The following is a 14,252-nucleotide window of genomic DNA, read 5'->3' on the forward strand; positions in this document are numbered from 1 at the left end:
TGTAGAGCTTTATAGCTATAACTTTACTTTTGTGATATATTGTGGGTTGGGCATCCCTAAACATTTATTGAGCATTCTAAACATTTTGCTAGATTTGGGAGATATATAAATGAAAAGCGTTAGATACAATCTTTACATTTGAAACATTCATATTATGATGAGGGTATCAAATATGTTTAGAAAAATTATTTATAATTATATGAACCTAACCATTTAAAGATTTAACCATTAATTAAGTTATTAATTCACTGAAAGGAATATGATCTGCTTTTTTAAAAACAATTTCCTAGGAAACAATATTTTGAACTATGTATTGACTCTCATAGGGTCAGGACCTAAAACAGACCCAGATATATATATATATATATATTCATTTATGTGTGGTTTTGTTTATATACATATACAATTATATAATTTGATAGGACAGAGAGAAATTGAGAGGGGAAAAGGAGAGAGAAAGATACACCTGCAGCACTGTCTCACCACTCATGAAGCTTCCTTCCTGTAGGTGGAGACTAAAGACTTGAACCAGGATCCTTGTGGGATGTGCCACCAGCCAGCCAGCAGGCCCCGGTTTTTTACTCTAAACATTCACTCGTCAACCATGTCAGCTGTCAATCATAATAACTAGAAAAAATAGTCTTCAGTCCTCCCTGTGCAATACAATCCCCTGTGCATTTTTTCAGAATGGATGACTGTTAGAGCATCGCTTCAGAGACACTGACTCAATATGATGCAACCACAAATTCAACCATATCCCTCCTCACTGTAGGCATCAAGGTTCTCAAGTACAAACAACAGAAACCAACTGTAACTACATAAGGGATTTGACTGGAAGGGTAAAGATAGTTCACAGAATTGGCAACATGGTTAACATACACACATTTTATGGAAAGAATCTAAAACCACTGCTTCATGCAGAGTCAAAATAGGAAAAAAAAAGTTTACAAAAAAGGAATTTGAGATTTAATTATACTGATGAGAAAGAAGTCTGACTTCAGATGGTGAGATAGCTCACAAATTAGTAACAACAGAAAACCATTTTACCCCTGAGCAAATGTCAGAAACTGGGGATCAGGGTTCCCTAGTAGAAATTAAGCAAACAGGAGACTGAATCAGACAGGAGGTACAGTTCTTTGCTGGAGCCATCAAAAAGAGAAGTAGAAATACCAGGTTTCATCCACCCTTTAGTATCCTAATTGTGTCTCCACTGGTCAAGACTAGCTGGAAACCAAGTGATCTAGAAGCAAAGTTTAACATACCCACACCATACTGAGGAAAACGGGGGTGAGGTGGGGAACAAGATCTGAACTAGATCAGGTTTGTTTTCATTCACAGTTTGCTACTAAGAAGGAAAATTGAAACCAGGAAGAAGCATGTTATTTCTAGCAGAAAACTGGATCTAAGTTGAAATAGTTCAGAAATAGAAGCACTCTTGGACTTGTAGATGAGTAAACACAAATTCCCTCATAAAGGATGTGCCTTCAACCTATGCTGTGGTAGTTCCCTGTAACATGGAAGACTGAGAAATCAGAAACTCTTCTGCCAGAAATTACATAGAAAGACTGAATAAAAATTTGCATGAATGTATAATTCAGCATGCACACAAAATAATATGAAAATCCACAGGATTCAAAAGAAAGTAAGTTTGAGGGCCATCTGCTGTAGCATCTGTCACTCCACTGATTACTAGGGTTGATCTGGCTGACCTGGCTGGTTAGGCAGGTGTCCCCTTCCTCTCTCACGTCATAATGTCCCTCCAAAATCTGCATGCTCAGTCTAAGAGGACAACCTTCTACAAATAGAGATGAACACGTCTTCAGCTGAGTGTATACAAGAAACAGCACGTCTCTGCTAGAACCTCCAAACAAGATCTCAAAATCAAAGAGGTTAAGAATTAAAGCAGTGCTGCTATGGCATAGGTATATCCAGATCTCATTGAATAGATATATTTGTTTCCTTAGTATACAGCCCAAGGGAAAAAACTGCTAGGTCATAGAAGAGGTCCAAACTTGGAAGCAACCTACATGTCCAACAATAAATAAGTGGCTAAGAAAGTTATGGCACTTAAACACAATGGAAGAATACTAATACAATACGAATACTAATATAATACTAATAAGCTATTGTGAGTGATGAAATCTAAACAGCTAAATATAGTATTCTCAGTCAAAATAAATGTTTATTAACAGAATCTCATGAATCATTCTCTATGTTAAAAAAAATGAATGATTTGGGGGGGCTGGGTGGTGGCACACCTGGTTGAGCACACATGTTACAGTGTGCAAGGACCCAGGTTTGAGCCCCTGGTCCCGATCTGCAGGGGGAAAGCTTTGCAAGTTGTGAAAAAATGTTGTAGGTATCTCTCTGTCTCTCTCCCTCTCTCCCTCCCCCTTCCCTCTCAGTTTCTAACTGTCTCTATCAAATAAATGAATAAATAAATAAAGATTTTAAAAAGTGATTATTACACAACATTTCAGAAAACAATCCATATCCAAATGGGTAAACTTGAATTTTAGTTTTCTTTTCACATGAAGGGGAAATCTGCCCAATAACAGTGATGTCTTCCAGTCTTAAAACTTAAGACTATAATCAGCAGTTTTGCCCCAAGTGCTATTCTAGCAAATGACTTGCGCTGCCTAGATTAGCTCTAATCAGTCAAAAACAAGAATCAAAGGAATACATACCTATGAGTTTTTATGTGAAACACAGCCTCTTTGTTGCCAATGTTTCGTACTAGCACAGTCTTCTGAGTGTTGTATTTGACAGGGCAAGTAGAAAAATTAAGTGTGTCAGGAAAATCTAGTATGGCTCGTGCACCTCTGGCTTTGATGGGTACAAGAAACTTCTCTCTTTCAGTAACACAGGTCAGCACATGGGCATAATCCTACAAGAGAAGGGTACAATGATTATTTGTGAAGACATCAGCATGATCAAGATAATCATGCAAGACATATGACAGTATGTTGGGCATTTTGCAAAATAATGTATTCTATGAAGCCTTCTGAAGACAATTATAGCTGGACTTTCAGTGAAGTCACCTCTTTATTTTCTTGGAAGCTTATCAATTTACAGTACAGTTGTTGGCACATGGATTCAACTTCCCATCTTGCCATGATAGGTGTTAGCAAATCATTCTCATTACCAGTTTAGGTTCTTTTCCAGGATCAGGTACCAGGACCTGAAAGTTCCTCCCACTTTCCTGCCCTACCCTTCTCCCTGCCCTCTTTTCCCAAAGTCTGTTGCTTTGATGCAATACACCAAATCAGTCCAAGTTTTACTTTGTGTTTTCTCTTTCTGTTCTTGTTTCTTACATTCTGCCCATCAGTGAGATCATCCAATTTTCATTTTTTTGTCCTTTATGCTTTATTTCATTATTGTTATCACCTCTTTTAAGAGCACAAACAGTTGAGATGTTAAAAATTACAAGCCAGAGAGAAGTTTGTGCTTCCTGTGTTTCTATATTAGAGAGGTGGGATGGAGGACTTTGAGGGCACATTTTTCTTTAGATCATGGGAAAGAACAGTAGTTCCTTCTCATTATTCTCTAAATTCTATTTATACTTCAAGCTCCAACTAATGGTCTCTCAGTATTTACATTCTATATCACTACAGCTCTTCCATCACAAGTGTCATCCATTTCTCCACCTGTGTTTTGGCCAATAGAATTTGCAGATGTTAGGCTCTGCCAGTTCCAATCTGAGATTTTGAGAAGTTTGGGGTATTTTCAGTCTTGGTCTTGGAAGTCTGCAATTGTCATGGGAACAAACCTGGCCTAGCCTATAGCAAGAAAAGAGCTCAGATGTCCTAACTAGGGTCATGCTAAGCCAGCTATAGCTGCAAGTATGCAACAGTCCAGCCAGCAGGAGTAATGCTGCCATCCTGTCACGAGAATGGGCCCATCAAGACCAGATGAATCATAGTCTTTTATGAAATATTGTTTATTGTTTAAGCCACTGAATTTGGGGGTGGCTTCTTGTTATGTAACCGTAGTTAACTGCTATATAACCCAGTTTAAACTTCCTCTTTTGGGCAAAGCCATTAATGACCATTCTGAATAGAACTGCGGAGACACCCCCTAGGCATATGTATCTTTCCCAGTCCTGAATCTAAATACAACAGAAAGGGTGAATTAAAATACCCCTTGTGCCATATCATAAGACAGGGAAAAAAATGGAACATTTATCCTCAATGCAGCAAAGGAGAAGTTAAAAGTAAAACCTTACCATGAGCAAAACTAAATGTAATGGTCAACAATTTGTTTGGCTTTGTTTGTTAACTCTATTTTCAACCACCAGGTTCCAGATGCTAGCATGATGCCGACCAGACTTCCCTGGACAGACAACCCCACCAATGTGTCCTGGAGCTCTGCTGCCCCAGAGCCCTTCCCCACTAGGGAAAGAGAGAGGCAGGCTAGGAGTATGGATTGACCTGTCAATGCCCATGTACAGCAGGGAAGCAATTACAGAAGCCAGACCTTCCACCTTCTGTATCCCATAATGACCTTGGGTCCATACTCCCAGAGGGATAAAGAATAGGAAAGCTATCAGGGGAGGGGATGGGATACAGAGTTCTGATGGTGGGGATTGTGTGAAGTTGTAACCCTCTTATCCTATGGTTTAGTCAATGTTTCCTTTTTATAAATAAAAAATTAAATTAAAAAAATAGAGTCCTTTGTGGGCCCCCCCATAGGACCTTGCCCTCAACTTGGATCAACAATAGTAGAAAATGTTCTATCCTCTGAAGGAAGGATGGACAACATATTCTATACACCTGAGGAAGATGGGTCCATATTGGGGCAGCTTGGAATGTTCCTATTCATGACCACAGAATGTGAGCTCAGATCTACAGGGATGCAGAGGTCACATAGTCTCCTAAGCTGAATATAGGCCCCAGACCACATCAAATCAATGGAGTTTAGAGTCATCAATATTTATACACCTTTCCCATATTAGGGAGCTACTCTCTTCCCTGATCTAGCCTATCCCTTTTCCAGCCATGACATCATCTCCCCAGACAATAACTTGGATCCACCTGCATATCAGATTTCAGGCTCAGGGAAAAGAAAAAAAACAAGCAAATTAGTATAGCCACAGGCCCTTTGGAATATAACTAAAATATGCCTACTAGCTATCTACAAAATGGAGGGGGCCCCCACCCAACACTTCATCTGCACTATTCCATCCTTTAAGTTCATGATTAGTCAACAATTTGTTTGGCTTTGTTTGTTAACTCTCTTTTCAGCCACCAGGTTCCAGATGCTAGCATGATGCCAACCAGACTTCCCTGGACAGACAACCCCACCAATGTGTCCAAGAGCTCTGCTTCCCCAGACCTCCACCCTACTAGGGAAAGAGACAGGCAGGCTGGGAGTATGGACCGACCAGTCAACACCCATGTTCAGCGGGGAAGTGATTACAGAAGCCAGACCTTCCACCTTCTGCATCCCACAATAACTATGGGTCCATACTCCCAGAGGGATAAAGAATAGGAAAGCTATCAGGGGAGGGGATGGGATACGGAGAGCTGGTGGTGGGAATTGTGTGTGGAGTTGTACCTCTCTTATCCTATGGTTTTGTTAATGTCTCCTTTTTATAAATAAAATTTAAAAACAATAATAAAAATAAAAATAACTAAATGTAAAAGGAAATTAATGAGTCCCAAGAATAGAACAGAAGCTCAGAAGTCACTGTAAAAGAAATTTGTTATCTAAGCCAGGTTTTTCTTCACTCTAAGTTTTATCATTTTAGTGAGTGATTTAGCCATAAGGCAATCTTGATCAATCTAAAATCTACTTTGAACTCAGGTTGCCTTTCAGTACTCACGCAACAAATGATATTTTGTGGTAGAGATTTCAAAAATCTCCAGAATTTAATAGAAATGGGAATGTCTGATATAGATGGACACAGAGACCTAGTCACATACACAATTTCATGAAATCTATGAGAAAAGTACAAATCAATTCTACCCTCAATTGGGTCATTCATCCAACCAGGTTTATTAGTTGTTCAGGTTCCAGGACTGTGACAGGCTTGGGAATACAACTAAGTGGGAAACAGACATGGATCATTTTTATGTTGGAGGAGAAAATGAAGAGATAAATAAAGCAGCTAAAATAAGCAATCTAATATACATATATATTAGGCTATGTATTTATGATAAAGTAGCCAGAAATGCTTCTATGATAAACCTTTACATCCTGGAGCTCCAAACTCATAGGCAGCATCATTGGATGCAAAATATCACTTCCCAAACCAATTTCCTGCCAGTGCTGAGCAGTGCTCTAACCTCTCTCTCTATCTCCCTCTCCCTCTGTCTCTCTCCTTCTCTCTCTCTCCCTCTCTCTCCATCTCTCTCCCTCTCTCTTTCAATATTTAAAAAGAAGAAACTGGAAATCTACCAGTGTACATGGAGTGTTAATATTAACTAAGGCTTTGAGAGAAAAAACAAAAGACACTGCCTCATCTAAGATTAGAGGTGAGACTAAAGTACTCTTATTTTATTCTATATTTATATATTCTTTGATTTGCCTATAAGGAACTTAAAAGAGCTAATCTAGAAGGCTGACTGAAATATTTTCAAGAATCTTTTCAATTTTCCAAATGAGGGAAATTGAAGTTTGATCAGAATCATATATTTTGTTCATAATCAGTTCATACATCATAAAGTTATTTGTTATGCATGCACAAAATATTGTAATTACTGTGAAATGTAAAACATTAATTCCCCAATAAAGAAATTTAAAAAAGAAAAAATTATTTAAGCAAATCCTTAAGAATGTATTCCAACCTCTAAATTTCTGTATTTAATATGACTATATTAAATTATATAATATACCATTACATATAGCTCTACTGGCTTAAAATTAATTCAGATGTTATGACTTGTGAAACTTTGCTAGCCTGACAGCTAAGCAATTACTTCAGTTGATGTACTTCCTTACCTTGTACTTAGATTCAGAGCAATCAGGTCACAACCATTCAGAGTCAAAATATTTATTCTGAGCTCTTTCCCCTCTTCTCCGTGAGAATTAGCCATGAATTATTCTATATAGAATTAGCCATGAATGTTATTCTATATAACAATGCTGTCCAAATGAAACTTTAACCAATGTCTTGTCCATTCATTTTCACTCCAACATTTCCATTTTCTAAACTTTAAAAACACAGCAGCAGGATTTGAGAAATTATAGATTTTATTTTCAAAGAAAATGAAAAGGATGAATCTTGGTTTTTATATTTAGTTCCATGATAGAAAGCAAACATGACAATAAGTCCCTTAAAGTCTCAGGCCAAGGAAAATTATCTCTTCTACCATGGAAAAATGATTTACAAGGCATTCAAGGGCAAGCAAGGCCAGTGTAGTTGAACCCTCATAAGAGTCTTTCTGCTTTTTCTCTTCTCCTAAACTTGATGAAAGAATGGCAAACACAGAGGGAAGCTCAGATCTCATAAGGACTCAGAAAACTTAATAATCAGTGTCCCTGAAAATGTTATAAACTCCCTAGTCAGTTAGAGGTTTTACTACATAATGTCTCTCAATTTGAAACTCTTACTTTCAAAAGGCTCAATTCAGAGTTCCAATTGGTTTTAAAATGATCAGATATACTGGGTCTTATCTTCCATCACTCTGACTCTTGATATGATTTAGCTGGGGTCTCAGCTTCCTAGTAGATCACATTTCTGCATCTATTAAACAGATGTTTGGTTTGAAATGAAATCTAAGACTTCCAAATTTGTTTTGACCAATTGTTGTCTTTAGTGTACAATGATAATATGATTATTATATGATTCACGTATAAATCATCTGCAATGGTAATTAATGCCCTTTATAACTTTTTCTTTCTAAATTACTCTTACATCCACTAGTTTCCCCTTTTTTTATTCATGTACTTTGGCATAACTCCTGCTGCTAAGACTAGTCCCTTTCCTTGTGTACCCAATCTCAATTCTTCCTTACTCCAGGATTTTCCTGAAGCATCAATTTCCTCTTTACTGAACATGCATACCTCAGCTTATAGCAATGTTTGATTGGTGTTAAATAAACTACCCAACCTCCACCTTCAGATACTGCTCCATTTTCCAACTACCCTTCATAGTGAAACTCCTCTAACATGTTATTTACACTCAGCATTACCACCTCCTCATTTTTCATTCTTTCTTCAGTCTAATATATCAGGCTTCTGTACCATCATTCCACAGAAAACTTTTTTCAAGGTCACTAATAATTTTTCAAATCCAAGACCTAGTTCCAAATATTTCATTCTACTTTCCATAATTTTTAAAAAATATATTTATTTATTCCCTTTTGTTGCCCTTGTTTTATTGTTGTAGTTATTATTGTTGTTGTTATTGATATCGTCATTGTTGGATAGGACAGAGAGAAATGGAGAGAGGAGGGGAAGACAGAGGGGGGAGAGAAAGATAGACACCTGCAGACCTGCTTCACTGCCTGTGAAGTGACTCCCCTGCAGGTGGGGATCCGGGGGGCTCTAATCGAGATCCTTACACCGGTCCTTGTGCTTTGCACCATGTGCACTTAACCTGCTATGCTACCGCCCGACTCCCTTAAACCTATTCTTTAATTCATTTAGGATAAAAAGTAATAGTCCTAAATTGTGCTAACATTTCTAATGTAGGGAGTCGGGCTGTAGTGCAGCGGATTAAGTGCAGGTGGCGCAATGCACAAGGACCTGCGTAAAGATCCTGGTTTGAGTCCTTGACTCCCTACCTGCAAGGGAATCACTTCATAGGCAGTGAAGCAGGTATACAGGTGTCTATCTTTCTCTCTCCCTCTCTGTCTTCCCCCTCCTCTCTCCATTTCTCTCTGTCCTATCCAACAACAACAAGTCCTTGTGCTTTGCACCACCTGTGCTTAACTCACTGCACTACCTACCACCCAACTCCCCTTTCCATGGTTTTGAACACAGTTGGTCTCTCCCTACTAATGTGCTTTTTCCATTTGGGGTTCCTGAGCACCAAAAACTCTGAATTTCCCTTCTACTCAATGACTATCTGTGTTATGCTCTGTTTGTATCCCTCCCTCTTCCTAAGCTTTTCTTTATTTACATTCATCTCATCATTCCCTTGATGGAAAGTACCACTTTCACCTTTATGATTTTTAAACATTTATCCCTGGCCCTAGCATCTCCCTTTTACTGAGAAAATTGTGTCCAACTGCTTACTTTGTAGTACGAGTTGAATGTCTAAAAGGAAATTCTTTATTTAAAAAACTTTATTTAAAAAAAAAAACTTGGGATATTCTATTGGTGATGGGTATGTGGTGTGCCAATACACAACCCAATGAGAAGTAAAGTTATATCCCTAAAACATGTGCAGTCTTGTAAACCATCTTTAATTTTACCTCAGTAAAAAGTAATAAAGCAGACAAGAAACAAAACACCTGATTCCCCAACTCATCCCCACTCAACTTCACAAGAAAGTTTTTTTCTTTTAATTTTATTAGTGATTCAATATTGATTTACAAAATTGCATGTCAACAGGGGTATAATTCCACACCTTTCCCATCAACAGAGTTCAGAATCCCCACTCTCCCTATTGCAAGCCACTGCAGTTCTCCTAAGGTTGCAGACAAGGGCCAATGGGGAGAAGTGATAGGAGGAGAAGGATAAGAGGGTTCTGAACACAAGAAATTCTTCCCCACTGTTTCCTAAAGCAGTAACTGGTGTCACCATTTAGTCAGCTGCTAGTCAAAATACTGAATCAAACTAGACTCCTTTTTAACATCCTTCATCTGACCAATTTACAAGTCCTGCTAGTTATACCATGAAAATATGTATCTTTACTCCATCTACTTTTCATGACCTTCTCAGCCTTCTCCCTGCTCTAAATAATCCTCATCTTTTGTTTGAACTGTTCTGATATCCTTTTATCGCATATTTATCAGCATTTGCTCCTACTGCATAGAACATGAAAAAGAACAAAGTAAAACCAGCTTTAGCTAGATAGTCACAATTTTATTTTTTAACCTATAAGGAAGGCCAGAGGTGGGTAGGTCAGGAATAGTACGGTGATTTTGCAGTACCATCAGAGATTCACATTTCTAAATTCTTGTTCTATGTCACCTGATGAAGCAATGATTCCTCAGATGCCAGCTTTCTCTCAGTCAAGATGCAAGCCAGAAAAAGGGAGATAAGCAAAAACAGAGCCTCTTCCTACTATGTCAACTCTCCTTAAGTACATACCTTGGAAGTCCTGCTCATACCTCACTAGGTAACATTTTGACACACTCCATGTATGCAAAGGAAGGAAGAGAAGTGTTTCATTTCAAGCAGCAATGAGTTCAATAAAAAAAGTTATATACTCTTATCAATAAGGAAAATGGATGCCAAGGATATGCAATAATACCTCACACTCTCTTCAGTCAATTTCTATTCTGCAGCCAAAGTGATTCTAAAATGCAAGTCAGATATGGTATTCCTAGTCAAAAGCCACCAAGGTGGATAAAGAAAGGCTCTTACGCATTTCTCCTGCCTTTTTTTGATAAACATTATCCCAGATCCTTACTGGATCATTACAAAAAAAAAAAAAAAATGTAGCAGCAGACATGTTATGCCTCTTGACATGGTGTGATGTGCAGTACTGCATAATCTAAGAATTATTTTTTAAAGATTTATTTTCCATAGAAGAGAAAAGAAAGAGAGAAGGCAGAGTGCTACTCGCATTATACGCAGTACTGGGGAGTGAACCTGGGGCCTCAGGTTTGCAAAGTATGTGTTTTACTCACAGGATCACTTCTTGAGCCACTCAACTACAATTTCTTCCCCAGAATAAATCAAACATAAATCTAATTATGCCTCTTGATCTATTAACCAGTTTACAGGAAACAAAGGGAAAGAGGACCATTTTATAGAATTCAATGGGGATAATATGGACATCTTAATAGGATCCTGAATACTGGCTGGATACTTGATGATAGTAAGCACCAAGATTATGCTGAATTTTTAAAAGATCCTTGTCTTTTATAAACAAAGTTTTACATATCAAATAAAATGATGCATAATACTTGCATCAAATCTTGAGGAAGGGGATAAGGTAGATAGTACTAGACCAGTCACATACTGATAGCTAGAAATTTGGGGGAGGTCGGTGACAGTTCATTATACTCTTCTTTCTATTTTAACTTCTGGGTAAAAGTTTCCATAATAAAAAAAAGTATTTTAAGTAGTTGTGACTTCCTGTGCTACCTTACATGATCTCTATGATCTTTCATAATCTCACTATATGGTCACCTCAACTCCTATCATTTGTCCGGCAGTCTTCTCTGCAATTCCTAGAAGCTGTTGACAAGCATGTTTCTGACACAGGGCCTTTGTCCTTCCTCTTCTCAGTCTCAGACAATCTCTTCTTTCAGATATTTGTGGAGTTTAATTTAGTTCTGTCCAAATGTTATCTCATTAGGAAATTTTCCTGCTGAGGGAAATAGAACCTAATCACTCTCTGTCCTCTAATGTCAAAAGCTGACAGTGATTTATTCACTGTGGAACACAAGCTTCTTGAAGGTCAATGGTTGTTCTATTCATCCTGACTCTCAGATCAGGGCCTGGCAGAGTAAGAGAATATTATTAATTTTTGATATCTTCATTATGATGCAAACTATCAAAACTTCTTCATAAAGAAAATTCCTAAGGGTGCTGGGAAGTGGCATACACAGTTATGTACACACATTACCAAGTGCAAAGATTGGATTCAACCCCCTGCCCCCCACCTGCAGAGGGGATGCTTCAAAAGTAGTGAAACAGGTCTTCAGGTATCTATCTCTCTCCCTCTGTACCTCCCCCCTCCCCTCTAAATTTATCTCTGTCCTGTCAAAAAAGAGAGAGAGAGGGAGAGAAGTTAAATAAAAGGAAAAAAGTGGCCATTAGGAACAGTGGATTCATAGCGCTGGCACCAAACTCCCAGTGATAACCCTGCTGGCAATAAAAAAGTAATAATAATTCCCAAGATCCTCATTAGCCTTGTTTAAAAATGACATTTATGAAATGCAAAAAGCTAAATAGCAATGACAAGCCTCACTGAAGATATAAAGCAAAGCAGAGAGAAACAGTCTTCACAGAGAAGTCTTCCTAGACACCCTTCTCTCCTAGTCAACACATCAAATAAGATGGTTGACATCTAATACATTATAGAATCCTTTTTATAGGCTTTTTTTTTTTTTTACCATCAGTAGGTTATCCTCAAGGTGAAGAAACAATTTTTTTTTCTTTTGTCATCACTGAGTCTTCACTGCTCCAGGGTGAGTTTTTCAGTTACACAAAGAGGCAAAAGGAGAAAACGAAAGAGACTACAGCATCAAAGCTTCCTCCAGTATGATGGGGGCTATAGTCAAACCTGGTTTGCTTACATGGAATAGCATCACACTTTCCAAGTGAGCTATTTTTGCTGACATGAAGAAATAACTTTTTGGGGCATAGGTATATAGCATAATGGTTATGCAAAAGACCTGAGGATTGGGAGCTATGCAGCAGCAGCTGTGTTTCTCTCCCCTCCTTTCCCAGGTCAACTAGGAATACCAAAGGAGACCACCTGGGACTGCAACAAGGCAGTACTAGAATGACTTCAGGAACCCACAAAATCACTGGTGAGTGCAAATACTCATGGACAGAGGAGCCTAGGGAAACATTAAGTGGCTGATAATAGTCTGGCAGTTTATCGGTTGAGGCACCACCTCCAGTCTGTTTGGAGTAGGCAAGAGTCATCAGTAATTTGAAAAGTTTTGAGAGAGGACCTCATACTATATAGAATGGTTAAACCAACAAGAAAAAATATTGGAGAAATGAACCAGGACAAGAGTCCAGCTAAAAGCCCCCCAAAAGGTGAAGCACAAAATAATGAGGTCAACATCCAAACACTAGTTAAGGAAATAATCACAGCAGTGAGTAAAGAGTTTGAAAGAATTGTAATCAGAAATGCAGAAACAACAAATGAGACTCTGGAAGAAAACACTAATTATCACAAGGTTATTAGATAGCTGAAAGCTGAAATTGCTGAGCTAAGAACACAACTAGCTGAACAAGTTAATACAGTATCAGAACAGGGTAACCAAATAGATGCACTCCAGAAAACAGTAGAGGGCAGAGAGAATAGAATCAATGAGGCTGAAAACAGAATTAGCAAGATCGAGGACGAATTAAAGAACTAAAAAAGAAGAGATCTCAAAAAGAGATTAAGAGATTCTGAAAACAACAACAGAGACCTATGGGATGACTTCAAAAGAAATAATATACAAATTATTGGCTTACCAGAGGAAGAAAGAGAGGGAGGGGAAAAAAGCATTCTTCAGGACATAATAGCTGAGAACTTCTCTAGACAACATCAAAGACATAAAGGTTCAAGAAGCCCAGAGGGTCCCAAACAGAATTAACCCAGATATAAAGACACATCCTATTTAGAATAGAAAGGAACAAGAATAAAGAAAGGATCCTGAAGGCTGCAAGAGAAAAAAAAAAGAGTCACCTACAGAGGAAAACCCATAAGATTAGGAGCAGCCTTCTCCACACAAACACTACAGGCCAAAGAGAATGCCAAGATATCAAGTGCTCAGTGAGAAAAGTTTTCAACCAGACTACTGTATCCTGCTAGACTGTCGTTCAGACTAGATGGAGGCATAAAAACCTTCTCAGACAAGCAACAGTTGAAAGAATCAACTATCACCAAGCCTGCCCTGAAAGAAGTTCTGAAAGGTCTCCAATAAACAGTCAGACTGTTTATAGGAGGCATGGTCATTCTCAAGGACAGACCATTTGTTAGGCCACAAAGACAGCATCAGCAAATTCAAGAGCATTGAAATCATCCCAAGCAGCATCTCAGACCACAGTGGAAATAAACTAACACTTAACAATCAACAAAAGATGAGTAATAGTCCCAAAATGTGGAAGCTCAACAGTACACTACTTAAAAACTACTGGGTCAAAGAGGAAATGAAGAAATCAAAATGTTTTGAGAGTTCAATGAAAATGAAGACACAAACTATCAAAACATTTGGGACACAGCTAAGGCAGTACTGAGGGGGAAGTTCATAGCTATACAAGCACACATTAGGAAACAAGAAAAAGCACAAATAAACAACCTGATTGCATATCTTAAAAGACCTAGAAGAAGAAGAAGAAAGGAACTCTAAAGCAGCCAGAAAGACAGAAATAACTACATTTCACCATACACAAAAGTAAACTCCAAATGGATCAAAGACCTAGATGTTAGACCAGAAACTATCAAATACTTAAGAATAAAATAT

General features: G+C 38.1%; 1 protein-coding gene across 1 annotated transcript in view; it reads right to left on the reverse strand.

Annotated features, from left to right (window-relative positions):
* HYDIN (HYDIN axonemal central pair apparatus protein) overlaps positions 1-14,252 on the reverse strand; it is a 477,232-nt gene that overhangs the window by 387,376 nt on the left and 75,604 nt on the right. Inside the window, exon 6 of the mRNA XM_060172033.1 lies at positions 2,688-2,887. Coding sequence (XP_060028016.1) covers positions 2,688-2,887 — 200 coding nt within the window. The remainder of the gene's footprint in view (positions 1-2,687; positions 2,888-14,252) is intronic.

The sequence above is a fragment of the Erinaceus europaeus genome, chromosome 2 (assembly GCF_950295315.1).
Source record: "Erinaceus europaeus chromosome 2, mEriEur2.1, whole genome shotgun sequence".
NCBI classification, from domain to species: domain Eukaryota; kingdom Metazoa; phylum Chordata; class Mammalia; order Eulipotyphla; family Erinaceidae; genus Erinaceus; species Erinaceus europaeus.